Here is a 19,481-nt window from a genome sequence, read left to right on the forward strand (position 1 = left end):
GTTTCGGGATAGAGATCACCAAAGCCTGCATGGTTGTAGCAGGTAGATGGCCAGCCTCGTAAGCGGTGTTATATATTTTCTCCAGGACGGGTGCCAGTATATCAGAATATGTTTGGTAAAATTCCCCTGGCAGGCCACCCATACCCGGAGTCTTACCTCGGTTAAGTGTATGGATTGCCATCTTTATTTCCTGCTGCGTTATAGGTCCAGCTAGGGCCGTCTGAATTCCCGGGGCCAAAACTGGGAGTGTTAGTTCTCCTAGGAATTCTGTCATTTCATCCCTGGCAACTACAGAGGGGGGAGCATAGAGTTTCTCCAGGTGAGTTTTAAATACATTGTTAATTCCCAGTTGTGTGTGCACTTGGTCGCCTGCCGCATTTCGGATACTCGTTATTGTAGGGCTTTCTGGGGTATCTCGGACTAGCCGAGCAAGTAAGGCACCGGACCTGTCCGCCTCCGTCTGTTGGCGTTTCAGATAGGTCCCATAGTCCACCACCCGTAGGGTTTCCAGCAATTCAGCATGCTCAATATTACACAGTTGCAGGTCGGCCTTTCGGTCGGGGTCCTGCCCCACCGCAGTTTCAAGGTCTCGCATGCGCTTCTCCACTTCGCATATTCTATCATGGATTTCCTGCCTGACTCCCACCAGTCGGCCAATCGCAGCCCCCCGTATTACAGTTTTCATTGCATCCCACACAATCAAGTTCGAGGACGTAGAGTCCCAGTTTGTAGTGAAGTAGTCAGTCAAGGTGTCAGCTATGTGTGTTCGGAAGGGGCCATCTTCAAGCAGTGTGGGGTTAAGTCTCCAGGTAGGGACTGGTGAGGGTACCTTTCCCCAGTGTAGGTCAAGTGTTAGTGGTCGATGATCCGAAAATGTTTTAGCAAGGTAATCCGAAGTGACACACTTAGCCGTGATGGAGGCGGAGCATACAAACCTGTCTAACCGGGTATGTAGGTTGTGCATAGGGGAGTAGTACGAGTATTCCTTGTGTGTTGGATGTAGTGTGCGCCAGATGTCAGTCAGCCTCCAACCCTGGAGCCATGTCCCAAACGAGTCTGCCAATTTGTATATCCCCGTCCCCTGAAGGAGGGGGGTGTGATCTGTCCAGGGCCACATCTAGTATCATGTTCCAGTCACCTCCCAATATCCAGGGGACATCTACCCAATCCGCCAATGCCAGGCCCACTGCAACAAGGAATCTATCTTGGTCGAAATTCGGGGCATAGATGCTGCCTAGGACTACCACCTCCCCATCCAGGGTGCCTCTCACCATTATATAGCGCCCTTGCTCATCGGTCCGTCTCTCCAGTTCCACAAACGGAGTGCCGTGTCGTACCCATATCGTGGCCCCCCTGGAGAAGGCAGAGTATGTTGTGGAGAATATGGTACCTCTCCATTTCTTCCGTAGTAGGAGTGCCTCTGAGTGTGTTATATGCGACTCCTGTAGGAACACTATGTGTGCCTTTTGTCTAAGCAAAAAAGCGTGTACTCTGTGTCTCTTCTGGACCGCCCCAGCCCTCGCACATTCCAGGTGACCAGCCTATACTTTCCCTTGTCGTCAGCCATATCCCCCTGTAGGTGTCGCAAGAAGTGTTCCTATATGTCTTAGCAAGTAATTCTGCAGTGTCAACCAGGAGACGGTTCCCTCCCTATCCCAAACCCCAACTTTGGAGGCACAGCCTCTAAACCCTGCTGTGCCGAACCATAAACATTGAAACGCAATTAAACAGATTACGGTGCATACGCTAGTGGGGGGTCGGCCAAGCATGTGCCGTGTCCAAAGTGCCATACTCGGTCAAACCGTCGGCTCAACGGCGCCGCCGGGTAAATTTCTCTTGAAACTGTCTAGTAAAGATAGCCACGTCCTGTGGAGGGGGGGTAACACAGAGGGATAGAGGGGGGGGGGGAGAAGGGTGACCCCCTCCTAATACAACCAACAAGCTGCAGCCGTGTATCGTAGGACTGCAGGAGGTGTATGAACCTCATCCCACAAGCCTTGTACAGAGGAGTCCCCCTCCCCTCCCGGGTCCAGTCCACATAGTGTTCGTCAGCAATATAAGAATCACATATATACACCATGCAAGTATAGCCTCTCTCCTCCCCTCCAGTCCCATCGCCCCCCTGGCTTATACAGAAAAGGATATCATGTTGATCTTAATCCTCAGGTCCTGTCCATAGAAGGCATCATTCTAGGGCATTGTCTATAAGTTCGTCCGCCGCTCTGGGTGTCACAGTCGGGAACAGCACCATACTGCTGTCCGTGTCCGAATGTATAGTGCTATCCTCTGTGTCCGTGTTAATTGTCGCTCGGTCTTCTCGGAAGGAGCCCACCGCTGCCGCTGCATCATCCTGGCCCTGCTTCTGTTGGTGAGCAGTAGTTTTGCGCTGCTTCGGGTGATTGCGTCGAGCGCCGTTCCTGCTTTCCTCCTGAGTCGAGCTTTCTTTAGGTCCAATGGCCGGAGAGTCTTGCGTCGAGTCCAGATGCTCTCCAATTTCCATCACTTCCATCCATTCCTCCACGTCAGTGGGGCTTTCAAAAAAGTGAGTTTTCTTGTCGTGGATCACCTTCAGGCGCGCAGGGAACAATAAGGCGTAGCGTAGTTTTGCCCTCTGCAGTTTCTGTTTAACTTCATAGTAGGAGGACCGTTGTTTCTGCACCTGAGTGGTGTAGTCTGGGTACAGCGATATTCGTTTGTTCTCCCATTGTATGACCGATTTCATTCTGGCCTGGTTTAGTAGTGTGTCTCTGTCTCGGTAATTTAGGATCTTGACAATAAGTGGCCGTGGTGTTTGTCCCGGTTTTGGTTGGCCAGTTGGGATCCTATGAGCTCTCTCCACGCAGAAGAATGGTGACAGACCTTCAGAGGCGACGTTATCTCGGAACCACTGTTCCATGAAATCCGTCGCACGGGACCCCTCGCTTCGTTCCGGCAGGCCAATAACGCGGATGTTATTGCGTCGATTACGCCCTTCCGCGTCCTCCACGCGTTCCAGCAGGGATTTCACCTGATGTTGGATCACTTTGATGGAGTCCGTGTGTTCTGTCACCGCCGGGGCAAGGTCAGCTATCGTCAGCCCCTGATCCTTAACTTTATCCGCTAGCTTCTCATGATCTGCTTTAAGCAAGGAAAGATTAGTGGTGAGGGTGCCCATCTGCGTCTCCATCACAGCCCTGGAGTCCCTGATCTCTTTAAGTATGAGATCTAGTTTGTCGTCGTGCTGGCCCCCCGAGGCGGAGGAAGTCAGTATTAGCGGCGCAGAGTCCCCTGGGTCCGTATCCAGCGCTCCCTCCTTGCCCTCCACATTTTTCACGCCCTTCCGCCCCATGGTAGACGGCGAATGTTCGTGTGGCGTTAGGGGTGCGTCCTAGGGCAAGTTTAAGTCGTACGTTGTGTACCTGAGTCCCCAGTAGTCGTTCCGGTGGCTTCCCGTGTCACGTACACCCGGGAGCAGTCGTTTACAGGGCACAGTGCGTCCGCGGAGGTCTATCCCCCGCCTTTTCCAGGCTATAGTGGTGTCGGGGCTTTTTTTTTTAGTGTTGTCCACTACCAGGCGATATGTCACTCCCCCTAACCGTCCAATGCCGGCGGTCCAAGGCCAGCAGTAGTAGTGAGTGGTCTCCGACTCCTGTGTCCCCCTAGTCGTGAGTAGACGGGTGGGTAGACTCAGGAGGGCTGTCTGGTGATTCGCTGTCCGTGGCGCTTCGGGGGTGCCAACCGTGGTATCTTCGGTGCAGCCGACACTCGAGGCCCCGGCTCGCCGCGTGGAGACAGGCCCCGGGCTCCTGCACCTCCACAGGCACCCGGCCCTGCACCACCCTAGCTCTTCCGCCTCTCAGCCGTGCAATCGGGCCTCCGCAGCAGAGTCCAGCCTCAAGCCCAGGGGTCCCCGCTCACCTCAGTCCGCCACCTCCTGCATTCCAGGCATTAACTGCATCCGAGGCCCCGGCTCACTGCGCAGCGCAAGGCCTCAGGGGCTCCTCCTTCACTCCTCTGGGCCTCCCACCTCCAAACACGGCGGACTGTCAGTAGGGCAGGCGGGGGAGACTCCAGTCGGCAGGCGCGGACGGCGGTGCGCCTAGGCGGCTCTCCGTGTCCCTGTCTCACGTAGCTCCGGCCCGCAGCTCCAGATAATCTGTAGTCCCCCTTTCCTTTCCAGGCACCAGACACTGCAGGGCACCATCAGCACCTCCCTACATCAGCAGGAGCAGGATCTTCGCTGCAGGGGCCCGTCTCCGGTCCGGGAGGTTCCGCCGCACCCCCGTCCCACTTTCTCCGCAATCCGGGCACAATCCCCACTCGAGGCCCCGGCTCGTGGCGTGGTACTGGGCCGCAGGATCGATTGCGGTTTAGTGCCGGAGTCCCTGCCGTCAGACCTCCAGGATTATCAGCGGGGCAGGCAGGAAGCCCTATCTTCAGGATACAGTCGTCTATGGACGAAAACAGCCCCTCCACATGGACGGTAGGATATTTTTTCCCCCCGGCGGCACCGGAGCTCTAACAGACTCCGTCCGCCATGATGGCCTGCTAGCCACGCCCCCCTACTTCTAGATACTTGTGTAGTTTGCATGCACATGGTTTAGCATAGGTGACCTTGCACAAAAGTCACACTTTTCATATTTTAGATGCATCATTTCTATATTTTTGAGTAAACATCGTTCTCAAGTTTCGGAAATTTTCAGTTATAATGGAGCACAGAAATCAATGTCGAAATTGGGGTGTCTTCAGCTGTCTCTTCGTGTATTTGTAGCGTGGAGTTTAAGTAATTTTTTGGGACAGTCCCATGAATATATTGTTTATTAATTTAAGAATGCTGATGGTTTGTTTTCACACTACAGCTACCCATGACAAAGGGCGTAATGCCCGAAATGAATTGGGAAAATACTTGAAGGGTTACCTAGGACAGAAGTGGATTCTAACCTGCCGCAATAGAAGGCCTGGATGGGCATTTATTCCGCATTTGAAGCTTGGAATCTCATTGCCGCCATTGTGAATTGAAGGATTAACGTTGAATAAATTTGGGATTAACTTGGATTACTATGGACTACGATGGTTTACTGGAAATCATGTTGTCGGATGCTTTAATGCATGCTTGTGTGGCTGTGCGGTTTGAGCACTGCACGCGACGCCGGAGCAGTCGCATATCGTGAATTCTATGGCTGTGCCTTGGGACAGAGCACAGACCAAGCCTGCATGCCAGGAACTACGCCTTTAGGCAACTTAAAAAATTGTGGAGCTGTGAATATTCATGGGTGTGCACTCTATAACGTATTGAGATGGCTATCTGTATGCACCATGTTCCAGCTAAGTCTGACTCTCAGGTGGATGGTAAGAGAAAAAAGTACAGAGATTCAGTGTGCAAGGCCGACTGAGCAAAGTACATAGGCCGTTGTTATGAGTGGCCAGGTGTTAGGGGCAATACTTATTGCAAATTATTAATAATTGTACCATGGAGTTTGTTATTTATCGGGTATGATAATAGCACCAATTATGAGTATTCCCCCAAGATGGGGTACAAAGCGTGGATTTCGGAGCTTACTGCACGAAAATCTGTATGCCCCCATATTTATCGGGCATTTTCCCTGATAACTAGCAGCAGGTTTGACCTTGGTGGGTGAAAAGACAGCTTTTAAATTTATTGGCAGTACAACGGGAAGAATTGGAGTTGACAAAAGTAACGGTAAAAGCATATTACCTTTTAAAAACTTCACCTTCAATGGAACCCTATCTAAAATTGTTACCAGGCCTTTTCATCGTGTACTTCTCACATGTTTCTGTTTTAATTTAATTCACCTTTCGCTAGAGAATTCCAAAGGGTGGTGCAGACTGAATGAGTTAGGGCCATGCACCTGTGACAACTTTTCAGTCCAGGATACAATGCACCTAATAATGTTTTGCGACTTGTATAGTGACATCAGAAAGAGGTTTCTTTTCCCATTACTAAAAAGAAAGGGTTTTAGCCAGCCTTATTATATTTACAGCTACTAAATAACCCCAATGAGATCTTCTATATAGCCAGTTTCCTTATGGCAGCTGTTAGGTCGAGAAATAGCCGCAAGGATAGCCCATAATTAACGAGGTTTTAGATCATTTGTTTTTATCTTTTTAACATTTTTAATGATTGATATTTTTAACGAGGTCCATATCAAATTTCCTGGATGCACTGTCACTTTTGCCCTGGAATGCACTTTACCTGATTAGTACTGTATCGCGTCTTTTGCACATAGACTGTTACTGCCGGATTGCATTATATTGTTGACACTGTATTTTGTATTCTTGCACATATATGTCTGTATTTTTGTGTTTGTACTTTTATGGTTTTAACTTAACCGAATAAAGTGGTTTGATGATGATGATGATGATGACCTTCTGAAATGTTATCACAACCGATATTTACCAGATGCACTAAAATCCACCTTACTCAATTCCAATATGTAAAGTTACATGAGTTGCCACACGTATGCAAGCTCTGGTATTTTCACAGGCATTTTCCCCCTGATTAAATATAAGCAACTTTGATCTGCTGAAAATTATCAAGAGGTGCATTTTCATCGCAACTTGAAATTTATGAGATGCAATAAAATCAACGTCATAATTCCAATATGTTATGGAACAGGAGTTACTGCACATATCAGACTTTATTATGCCACTCATAAAGATGGCCGTCTGCTGGTACAGAAATGCAGTACAGTAGAGGTGGGACAGAATATGGAATTTCTCCCTTATGTACACCTCACAACAGAATGTACCTTTATGGAAAAAAGACTGTTACACATTGTCACACTTTGTACTATGGACTGTACCTCAGAAGAAAAGAAAGAGTAATTCTACAGACTAGGACTGGGCGAAGTTTGTGGAGTTCTACCACGCGAAACTCCGTGAAGTGCCAAAAAAACTCTGCTGTGCTCTCTGTCGTTTCGCAAGTGGCAGAATGCGGTAAGTTGCGCTGCTCGCACTGATTTTTAGCAGCAGGAGTTTGTTCTGCACTGTAAAATAAGTAAGGCACCACACAAGAGGGTGCAGCTTCTTTCTGCCACTCAAGTAGATGTTTGAGTAGAGTAGATGCAAGCGGCAAATTTCTCAACGCTAGCGGTAGTGTCCTGCAGCGACCACCTGCATTGAGAAATCTCGCCAGGAGGTGGTATAGTATATGATTTTCCTTGATCGCCAACTTAATGTTGATCAGCTGCGGGAGATGACAACCTCTGCTCAATACCACTTTGCAGAGTTTTTTGGAACTCCAAGCTCTATGCAGAATAGGCAAAACTCCTCGAGTGGAACGGAATTTTATGCCCTCACCTACAATACACAATGTGTTTCAAAGTGCCATTTACCATAGACAGAGCTGTAATATTAGCTGTAATAAAAAACAACCATATTTCTTGCCACAAACAAATAACAAAGCTGGGACGGACAGCAACTTCTGTTATTGGGGCCTGATTTTCAAAGGTATTTGCAACCTCAAGCTGCAGTTAGAGTGCACATTTTATTTTGTGTTTTGTTTTAATTTTTTGCAGAATTACATAGGGCAAACTCGTCCCAAAAGTATTGGAGTGTATTAGAAGAGCACCAGTTACATTATACAAGGACCATTCATTTTTGTTTTTTAGATATGGGGAGTTTAAGTGATTTGCCCAGAATCACAGGATGTTGAGTCAAAGTCGAGACTAGAATCTGATTTCCCAGTTCCAAATTCTGAAGCTCTGGCCATTAAGTCACATCCTCTCCGACATACCGTTATGTATGAGAATGAACTCACACCTTTATACAAAATCTATTCTTGTAAACACATTTACTCACTTCAGAAATTGCAATTTTATGTTTCAGCAAATCTGATCACAAGAATGGGTTCTGGGTGTTACAGGGTGAGGGATGCCTGCGTAAGCAGATGAACAATCACAAACTCACAAGTTTGTGTGCATGTTACCTTCATCGATATGGTCAGTGATTTACACCTGTCAAAGACAGAAGTGCACTATATCCTGGGTGTTAAGAGAGGTATAGCTTCACAATTGTTGGGGTTATAGAGAAGGATTTTCTTCATAGCATGAGATATTTTTATTGTGGAGAAACATAATGAGCAAATACAAATGCACGGTGCCTTACATTTACACAGACATAAATGTACACCTGCTACATTTACACAAGTTAAAATAATGAACATGTCAGTATTCCTGGAAGGATGCACAGCCACATGTTCCCAGGTCAACTTATTAAGTTCTTTCAGAATTCACATTAACCAACATAATACAATAATAATAGTCAATAATACAAAGTGAGATAGAAATCACACACCTTTCCAAAAATATCTATTATATACTTCCCAAAGATCTATGAACTTTAAAAGGCTAGTAACTTCAAATAATCTAATAAGAAACTGTGAAATACAAGAAGTCTTGGAGAAGGTGAAGATAAGCATATTCCCATGCTTTTATTGCACTCAGTTCCATTGCACACACACACACACACACACACACACACACACACACACACACAGAACCACTTAATGTGATATGCTAATCCCATTCTAGAAACTATATCAAATGAATTGGTGGCACATAAGATCATTGTATTTGTTCTAGTAAATTCTCAAGTGCACTCTTTTTCGTCGAGTACATGATTTCAACAGACAAAATAAGGTGGACAGAAAATGTGAGTAATGCCAACACCAAGATAATTAAATCATTAATAGTTTGACATATACAGTATATGCAAAATGTATATTAATACATTACAGGAGATTCTGGAATTTATGGATGGAAGCAATACAGAGGTTTTACTCCAAAGAGAGGTATAGTGGATTGAAAAATTTGTAACTACGTTTTTCAGGGTCCTAATGAAACCGTAGACGGTTCTTGTTTTTAAAATCATGACATTGTTTTTGCTAATGTTTAAAGACTTTGATATGCCGACATTCCCACAGGAGACTGTGTTTGTTTGTCAGATGAAATCAGCTTTGAATTTGTTTACAAAAATCAGGGTAACAGATAGGATTTTGTTTGGAAATGTGTATTTTTATTTAATATAGTGTATTCATTTTATTCTACATTTCTTGCATATATTATATGACCTATTTTGTTCTGATGTCTGCACTGTTAGCATGTTTAATTTCCTTGGGTGAACCCCTTGTTCCAAAAGCCCATACAGTCTGGAGGTGGCTCTCTCTTATTCCCAACCTAGAAATAGTTATACAATTATTTTCCCATCTACTGTATGTGTGCTCTAATAAGAGAAAGAAAGTCTTTGCAAATACCCATAAAGTCGGCGTTTTTGGCTTTCTCCAATCATTTTTCTTGAATATACTCCACCCTTAACTTGTGGCACTAGAAAATCCAGCACACAGGTGATTTCCCATCATCATAAGTGGACTTTACAATTTTAAAATATCACTAGTCTTGAGTCTGTAAAATTGAAAGTGGGATTTATGGTTGCATGGAGGAGACACTGTAATAACTAACACTAGACTACAGCGTCCAAGCTTTTAGATCGTGTGTCCAGCAAAATGGAGTCCTGTCTGCATCTTCAAGGAAGAAGAACAGTTCTCCATAGCTCCCCACAGGATTAGTTCTAAGAAAGGCTACTTCCGCTTTCTCAAGATAACTTTGCTCCTGTAGATGGACCCTATACTTTGGCTCATGATTTCATGTAGTAGCCTTTTCCCATTAGCACGGTTACATCACAGTACAGTAGGAAAAAAAAGGCAGAGGAGGTCAATGGCTGCAGGAAACACCCCCATTTATTATGTATCTTATAAAAAGTTATTAACTGACTAGTATCGTCGGGGTACAGATAAAATCAAAGATAGCACTGATCCACATACACAAGTCTAGGAAGCAAACCACACAGTTCACAATGCACTAAGATACTTTTGAACATAGATTATGCATTCCTGGCGAACAAAAGGGGTTTGTTTCTCATCATTCATCCTGATATATGAGGATAAGACTTGAAAAAGGAAAACTTTCTTGAGCAAACCAACATAACAATTTTTTCTTGCTTTAGGATGTACATTTCACTACCGCATGTCTATGTTGTGCCAAACAAAACAAGAGTTTTTTGCAAGAGAACTTAAAAAGTAACCAACAATAGACAAGGCTACTTTTTTTTTCTTTACAAATAATATCTAACCAGGCTACATATTTTATTATTATTTTTCGGGAAAGTACTCTATTGGAATATGTTAGCGTAGTCAAAATCAAAGTACGAGGAATACTAGATATTGAACCACGAGTTTTCTGTATTCTTTTAATTTGTATTTACTACATTTTATTCTTGTTTTATATTGTGTTTGGTATTGTACTATACTGCCTACTATTTTATCATCTGTACACACCCTATGCCTACAGGAAATGACCAAACGTTATAATGCAACAAATAAAAATAAAAATCTAACTAGCAACACTTTAGAACTGTGTTCTTCCTTGACAAAGCAAACGTGAGTTCACCACTACTCGTTTTTATAATAAGAGCATCAGTGCTTCCTCACTCGTCATGCGTGGAGGACACATTTTTTTCAGAGGTCATAGGCATATATTATGGAGTGAATAGCTTGGTGAGTCGAGCTTTCAGAAATATATGTAAAATTAGAAAAAGTAGCATGTTAATACTTTTATTTGGTCTAAATGAAATGCTCAGGTGCCAAGAGTGATCCACAGTATAGGAAATATATAAAAAAATACACATATAAACAGACAAAGTCACTAATAACAATAATTTGGTTATTCTTCAGTTTTGGAGTCTAAATTAATTTAAAATGTGCCCTTTCCACAGTTTATTAAGTGGTGTATTTTGCAAATACATTGTTCTAGGTTCAGGTAAAGAGATGTTGTTTATACAAGGTGGCTGTTCAGACTGTCTATCTTCAATTTCGGATTGGAAGTCACATTGACACATTCGTTGATATTTCAGAAACTTGACTTCAGACCACCAGAAAATAACAGAGAGCATTCTTATATATTATGCAGTATTTTAACGTTCAAAACAAAAAGGCTGTGCTTTACACAAATAAAGGAAACTTCAGAACACACCATTATATTAAAAAAAGTGATATAAAAGATGTGGGAAGAACACATTTGAAATAAAAAATGATGACATTCTTGCCCTCTATCCAAAAACCACCCCTTGAGGTTACGTTATATAGATGTAAGATATTGACACGTGGGATTCTTCACTAGAGCGTGCTTGGACACCACTGTTTTTTCAACGCTCCCTCCACCGTAGCTTTGGATATCGTTCCGCAAGAGCGCCCCTCACCTGGGATGTATGGCTTCTATCTCTCGACTCCACAGTGCAAGTCACCTGACAAGAAAGAGGTAAAGGAACGTAAATCCATTGATTCTGGGACAAACATAACACTACTAATCATATCCAGGTTTCACGTTATAGCCGTTCTGCATCCATACGCTCTTCCGGCAAAACATAGAGGCCCACATGCATCATTGTTACATTTTGCACTTCCTAATTTGCGAAAAATAAGGATTCGCAAATTAAGAAGTGCAAAATGCTATGCATCATTATTTTCGGTATTCATTTGTGATTCGGTAAAAATCGCAATTTTTACCGAATCCCAAATGAATACCGAATTCTTTAGTTACTTTTCGCAATTCCCATTGATTCCTATGGGCCAAAAGGCCCATAGTAGTGAATAGGAAGGCATCAGCAAATTGCGAGTGGCACTTTGAAAATTTCATGGGTGCAGGGGGGGGTCCAAAGGACCCCCCATGCACCCCTGAAATGTATTTTTCGCATCATGTTTCACACACACATGTCCTAAGGACTTGTGTGTGTGAAACATGAATGTTGAAAAAAAACATTTTATGCATTTTAAACACTTTTTCCAAATTTACCGAGTGGTTCAACCACTCGGTAAATTTGGCACCCTAATTGCGAATTTGCACTTGTAAAACTAATGATGCATTGCTTTTAAGAAATCGCACATCTGCGACTTCTTTAAAGCACCCGCAATTTTAGAACTCGCAAAAATGTTACGAATTCTAAAATTGCTTCATGCATCCCAAAAAGCACTTTTGCATTCGCAAACGGCCGATTTTAAGGAATCGCACCGTTTGCGACTACAAAAATGCTTGATGCATGTGGGCCAGAGTCCCATGTGTTAGTAATAGATACCAACTATTGGATTGCTACAATGTCTCTATTGTGCACTACTACACAAATGCCTTACTCATCTCGTATTCCTTTTTACATCAGATTTGTTTTCCCATGCCAGTTTGAAAGACATCTGTTACTGTTTTCATACCAAAATGCCATTTATATGTGAGTAGGGGTGGAAGCTGCTACTAACTCCCTTTCTGTTGGTAAGTGGATTTGTAAGACACATGTTGCTATTTTTATTACCAGATTCCATTTGGGTGGGTGAGCAGAGTTAAACAATATCCATTACTGATCTCACATGTTTTCATGACAAGATTCCTTTTGTGTGGGTTGAGAAGACCTTCTTGCTGTTTACACCTATGTACGCCAGCAGAGTTGAAAAGTACATTCAGTTTCACTGTGACCAATGCTGTAAAACAACTGTTACAGTTCTCATCCAGAGATCTCTTGGTGTGGGTGAGCCAGATTGTACCATAAACCATGCCACGCCTCACCCATTTCTGTTGCATTGCAAATTTCCCTACGCAAAGTTGAAATATGACTATTGTTGTTTTCTGGTGTCTGCGTTGAGTATCATTTGTGGTTGGGTGAGTTGTATCTGCTTTTTTGGCTAGCTGACTTTGGAACTGGGGAGTCTTGTGCGTGGTTGTGTAATATCCTGGTTGAGTACCTACTCGCATCTGTCACAGGACAACTTCAGGTGTCTGCTCACACCGCTTATTGTCTTCTTGTTGAAACTTACTCCTTCCTGTTCTCTACTTAATCTCACTGCCCGTTTTGCCATTTGAAGTCTCGACTGAGATATGTCTGCTTAGTGCCACACCTTCTCCTCCTCCAGAGAATCCAGACTGCCAGAGTGGTAGTCGCAACCTTGATGCTCCCTCTCTGTAAACACAGTGGCACTCGCTGTCTTCTATCTCTAATGGAACCCCTGTAACTCTCCACGCCACTCAACATCAATCATTAAATCATAACCACCTACAGAAAACTCCCAAAATAGGTGATGAAGGCCTACGTCGCTCAGGTGATTATCAAATGTGATCCAAGTGGCAGCTTTAGTTTCTGGACAAGCTTTGAACCTCAGCTTTCTATGGCTTCTAAGAAGCTACATTTAAAGGCTGGTGCTGTGGAAAGTATACACTATTCTCAACATCTGCTGGAGAAAGGAGTACCATCATCTGGGAATATGTGTCTACTAGTTTCGGCCGTGAGCCTCCGGTGTAAATGTTGGTCTGATCTCTGCACAGTTGGGTCAGGTGTTATGTGTATGATCAGAAGAAAAGTTTAATTTCCAATTTAAACTGCTTTACTTGCAGTCCAATGACAGTTTAAGCTTGTCCCTAACAAAACCTTCATTTTTATGGCAAAATTGCTCTTAAATGGCAAGAAGCCAACATTACCGCTTCTTTAACCGTTCAAGTGCTGGTATACTTTTAAGTTAATGGCATACTTGCTACATTTCATAATGTGCAGTGAGCTGGAAAAGAGATCTCCAACGCCCTAAAAGCAAGTTTACAAGTTGTAGGCTACAAGGGTGCTGGAATGACTGGGCCCTGAACCACCCACTCCTGGAGGTAATTTCAGCCTTGCACACAATGCATTTACAAGTTTTGGCTGCTTTTGGAATGGGGAATAAACATTCCAACCTGCCAATACTGGCTCCTTTTCTGAAGGCGATACCCGATTCTGGGAATGTTTCTGGTCCCATGTGCTCTTTCCAGGTTAAATGCGGGTAGGGGGTTGATGAGGGTCTTGGGTGTGTGGCAGGCTCAAAGAGGTCTTGGGAAGCGTGAAGGAAAAAGGGAACCAATGGGGAAAGAGGTTGTGTCTTACATGCAGCCCCTTCCCCGAAGTCCCAGGAGGCTTTATGAAGTGCAGAAATCCATCACAGTAAAATGAAGCTCAGTTTTTTTGAAACCAGTCATTTCAGTTTAAAGGAGCTGTCTACCTCTGGATGGTGTCTTGTTTAACTGACCGACAGGAATACAAAACCATTTCAAGCAACACAGCAGGCACAGTAAAAGCTTATCATTAGTCCCAGTACTATTTAGGTACAAATGATTTTTTTGAGATTTGATAGAAAACACGCTCCTCTGATTAGCACATGAATAGGTTTGACAAACACCCCTCCACCATGGGTAAAAAAGACAAGTAGCCTCATCCATCCCACCAAGGCTTGTCCAAGGCCTTTGTGGGGCAAAAAGTCAAAACTGTTGCAGGGCTTCTCATGTTTCTGAACCAAGAATCACTGGTCATTAGGAAGACATGTAATCTAGGGAAAGTGAAAACATCTAGTGGTGATGTCACATTAGCCTCATTAAGAAGGTTAAGTAACAAGTAAAGCCTCTGTTTTATTAGTGAAAACATTGTAATTGTATTGTAGTGGCATTTATATAGTGCTTACTCCCCCTGACGAGGTGTCTAAGCACTTTTTCAGCCAATAGCACGCTACTCTGGAACGCAAAAGGATTAGTGGTGAATTAGTGTAGTGAAAATATGAAATTAATTTGAGCTGTGGATATTTTAGTCTGTTATTTGCATTGAGAAGAATAGTGGAGGGATAGAAGAGGGAAAGATTCGCATTTATATAGCGCTTGCTATCCTTTATGAGGTGTTGAAACATTTTACGGTAAGTAGCACTCTACTCCGGAACCAAAAAAGGATTAGTGGTGATTTAGTCTAGAGGAATATGAAATTAATTTGAGCAGTGGACATGTCAGTCTGTTATTTGGATTGAAAAGGATAGTGGAGGGATGAAAGAGGCAAGGGTTTGCATTTATGTACCCCTGGTAAGGTGTTGAAGCACTTTTCGGCTAGTAGCACGCTACTCCAGAATCCAAGAAGGATTAATTGTGAATTAATATAGGGATATATGAAATTATTTGGTGGAGGGATAGAATAGAGAAGGGTTTGCATTTATATAGCACTTGCTACCCCTGATGAGGTGTTGAAGGGCTTTTTGGCAGGTAGCACGCTACTCTGGAACCCAAACAAGATTAGTAGGGAATTAGTGTATAGAAATATTAAATTAATTTGAACGGTGGCCATGTTAGTTTGTTATTTGGATTGAAAATGAATAGTGGAGGGATAGAAGAGGAAAGGATATAGAACGTTTTTTGGACTTCATTGCAGTAGGAGGGGGTTTTGGATGAGTAAAGGGGAGGTGTGGGGAGAAGTCAGAGGGAAAGGTTTAGAAATGTTTGTTTAGGAGATCTGAACAGTAAAACAGGTATGAGATGATGCAAGGAGGAGCAGAGGAGGGAGGAGTCTAGAAAGGGTCATTTGGGGGATCATAGTACTGGTATGGGTGTTGGGATGAATGAGTGAGTGGAGGTAGAGGATATATTGAGAGCGGTATAGGGTGAGAAATAAGGTAGTGCATTGGAAATAGTAGTTGAATGAGGTTTGTACATTACATGTTGTAATAGGAGAGTGGAGAACTAAAATGAGGGTACTGGGGTAAAAAGAAATGACCCAAACCTCTTGTGAAAGCACAGCCCTTCCCTTAAAGTATCTCCCATTACCGTGCTATGGCATGTGTACAGCTGTGTGAATAAATGTTCTTTCATTTTCTGGAAGGATGAGCACTGGGCTGGACATGCGAGTTATTGGAGCTGTAGATTGTTGAGCTCCGAGCACCTGCACCCAATCAATACCTCCCTAAAAGGTCTGTAACTGCTCGCCCTCACTAACGAGTCAAGTATGGGAGGGGTTGTACTTGGGCCAGTTTGCAGAGTCACAGTGGATAGACCCCAGGGCATCAGTGGCAAACAATCTCAACCTCCATGCTTGGTGCCCAGTAGCCCTGTCTGTCCTGTGCTTTACCCCTTTACCCACCCCTGAACGGGGTCTGACAGGTTTTCAGTATAACCTGCAATTCATGGGTTTGGAGTCCTCCCTTCATCCTTTCATGGTCAGTAAAATTAGTGCTATAGTCAGATATCACAGGTTTCTTGGGCGGTCGGGGCAACCATGAGTCTTCACCACTCCATGCTCTTGGTGATACTGTGGCTCAAGCGAGAGAGAGGCGTCCTGAGCCAGGGAAAAAACCCCAGAGACAATAGGGCCTCTGATAACTCCCAAAAAGGGATATAGTTTGGGTGATTTGTACACGAAAACATGTAGAGAGCTAAAGAGTTGATGCCTTACAGTGGTATATATGTATATAGTTTAATGTGGTCCAGCAGTAGAGTAGACAATGGCCGAATGCTACTCAATCTGCACGAGGCAAATATGCAAAAATGTAATACCATAAATAGGGTCAAGAATTCCAGCAGAAGGGAAGGTATTGCTGAATGCCACTAGCACTATACAAAGTAAATATACAAAGTGAAATGCCTTAAATAAAGTCCAGCTTTTCAACAAGGGGGAGGCAATGTCCGAATGCCACTTAGACAACAAGAGGCAAATAGGCAGCGTTAAGTAGACATTGGGAGCATATTCGTAAAAAAATGCTGGCACGCAGAGCTGTGCCAAATTTGGCAGCGCTGGGCGCCAACATTTTACAAATGCAGGCATGTGCTGTATTCACATTCAGAAGAACACGGTACACCCCTGTGTTTCCTCTAGCGCTGGTGCAATAAAAGCTGCCTAGCACAAGCGCAGGCTCCCTGCTGCCATGTTGCAAGGGTGCCTGATTGTTTATGTGCAGGAAGGGACACCTTCAATCGATAATGGCGATTTGCTCATTCCATGTGTGCTGTAGAAAGCAGCACAGATGGAAAGAGCAAAAATGAGGATAAATTAAGAACTTTTCCTCGTATCGCCATTCTAACGCCTGGTGTTAGTTTTTGGCGCTGCCTCGGCCATGTAAATATGGGTCCGCGTCAAAAAGCAATGGGTGTTGCGGTGGAAAGCCCACAGCAACACCCATTGCCCGCTCTTTTGCCTCAGAGGACTGCAGTGAAATGGGGCATATTTACAAGGTGGCGTTAAGCCAAGCCAAGTGGCCCAGCGCCACCTTGTAAAGCCGGAAAAAGTGCTACGTAACCGAAGCATCAAAAAAATGGACGCTCCGGTGGTGAAAGGGTTTGTAAAAATGCCCCTGGGTGCAAGTCAGTTGCCTGTAATGCTCAAGACAAAGGGGCAAGATTGCCTGGATTTAAGCCATAATCTAACAATGAGAATTCTAAACAGTGGTCAAAAGAAAAGAGTTGAAATAAGACTGTGAATTTGCTTACAATTTTTAAGTTAGATGGCCTTTTCGGGATTAAGTCTCTGTGGTCCACGATGCCAACGCTGCCAGCGTTTAGGTTGAACGCCATTTTAAAATCATTAATGGTGAGTAGTCCTGTCCCCAGAGCAGTAAGACAAGCACTACTGCCTAAGGAATATGAGTGTTCTTTTGTCCATATAAGATTGAAGTGTCCTTCAATAGGGAACTATCTTATCAGAAGCAAAATGGCAATAGTAATTACTCCTTTACAATAATATATGTTGCGGTTCATAGGGATATCCGGTCCGCGATGCCAAAGCTAATTGTGTTTGAGGTAGGTGCTGCAATGGAGTTATCCAAAGGGAATGGTCCTACATCGAGAAAACAAGCATTTCTGCCCTGGGAGTGTAAGCGCCATCTTGGCAATACCAAATGTATTCGTATTTGGATGGGAAAACATCTTATGAGAAGCGGAACCTCCTGCAGACCTGTATGGTCTCTGTTGATTGGAGCCAACATGAACCCTTCTCTAGTATAGAATTTTATGACAGACCGGTTCTTGGGCGAGCTACAGTCCATAGATAATACAGAGAAAGCAGTCCACTTATGGGCTCCTAAGATCACCTTGTATGAGGCCACCTTTACAATCCAGTTAATACTGGATTTAGTGCACTTGCCATGTAATCTCAAAGTTACAGTGCTTTGATGCGGCAAGCATACAGTAGTAAATGCTATGTTACTAATGCATTATGCTGTCTCCCCATAGACTTTCTTTTTTCTGCCTTTTGACCAGAGCTGTCTGTCTGCTCATGTTCACAAAACGTGATGGGTTGAAAACTTACATTCAATTTAATTGCAGGTATATAGAGAGTGCACCATATGTTCTTTCATTTAAGGTCAATATGCCATTACCAACAGGCCAATAGGTCTTGACGCAGTCCAAAAGTGATAGTAAACTCGCACATTGGGGGCCTAGTTCCTCTCTAAATGAGAATGCATGAAACCCTAATGCATTTCAGCTCTCCCTAGGCCTCAACGGTGAGGCACTGCTTGAGTCCATTTGTATGTATTATGGAGTCATGCAGCATAGCCAACTAAGAGACGCACATTAGCACATTACTGTACCCCCGTCCCCATTCATGAGGAACACGTGCCTGACCACATACTTTTGGACAGGCTTTTGAGGCATGGCCAACACTGATTTGGTACTTCGACGGCTCAGATGGGGATCTGTCCCTGATCTGTCGTCCGATTCTGCTAAAGTCCACCCACCAAATATGTGACATTACTAGCAAAATTGGACCCAGAGTTGCCAATTCCCTAGTAATTCCTTTTTTGTAAGGGGAACCTCAAGGTTATCCCTATTATTCCTGTAAACACCACACTCTGAAGTTAGCAGTACCTGGGTATTGGTAACTCCAGCGGGTGCAGCCTCAAAGGCCCCATAGCTGGAGACCTCCTGAAGAGGCCTACCATCTCAAAATGGCTTGGTATCCCTCTCTGGATATCCATTGTGGCATCAGTTTAAACCTTACAGCCGGGCCTTATAAATAAAATAAATTAAAATAAAATCCCGCAAAATAATCAGTTAAATTCACAGTCAACAATACACTGACCGCTTCCCCCAAGTTTCAAGTCTTAAATCTTATTGCTAAATTTGCCCTTAAATTCTGTTAAGCTTTATATTAGGGTGACCAACCGTACGTAAATTTCACAGACCGTCCCAAATTTGGATCTCACGTCCGTTGTCCATGACGATCCATTTTACGGAAGCCTTTCGTCCGTAATTTTGGAGATTGGGGAATATCACTGTTCCCCTACCAGAAGCCTCAGCTCCCTGATGGGGCAGCCTCGCACTCCTCTGAGCACAAGAGCAGACCCACCTCGCCCATTGTCATTCTGTCTGCAGCTGATTGCTACATACAGAAAGACAATGGGCCGGTCTGGGCTCTTACTGCATGTGTTGGGGCCCCTCCTGCCTCGGTCTAGGGCAGGGCATTCAGTCTGGTGGAAGAAAGAAACAAAAACGCCCATGCTTCCTGGTAAGAATCCATTTCAAGAAAAGGTGGTGAAACAAGTTTTAAAAAAATGGTTATGGGTCTTTCACTGTCTCATCATTTTAAAACTGATGCATTTTCATTGTTATATTCAACAAAGCCATGGTTACTACTCTTTTTTATTTTATGCAATTAGCAACCATTGACAAAGCAAATAG

General features: G+C 44.0%; 1 protein-coding gene across 1 annotated transcript in view; it reads right to left on the reverse strand.

The window, feature by feature from the left end:
- Window positions 1-9,718: 9,718 nt before the first annotated feature.
- Window positions 9,719-19,481, reverse strand: part of LOC144754759 (L-threonine ammonia-lyase-like) — a 279,218-nt gene continuing 269,455 nt past the window's right edge. Inside the window, exon 12 of the mRNA XM_078642948.1 lies at window positions 9,719-11,298. Coding sequence (XP_078499074.1) covers window positions 11,200-11,298 — 99 coding nt within the window. The 3' untranslated portion in view covers window positions 9,719-11,199. The remainder of the gene's footprint in view (window positions 11,299-19,481) is intronic.

The sequence above is a fragment of the Lissotriton helveticus genome, chromosome 5_1, assembly GCF_964261635.1.
Source record: "Lissotriton helveticus chromosome 5_1, aLisHel1.1, whole genome shotgun sequence".
Classification (NCBI taxonomy): Eukaryota; Metazoa; Chordata; class Amphibia; order Caudata; family Salamandridae; genus Lissotriton; species Lissotriton helveticus.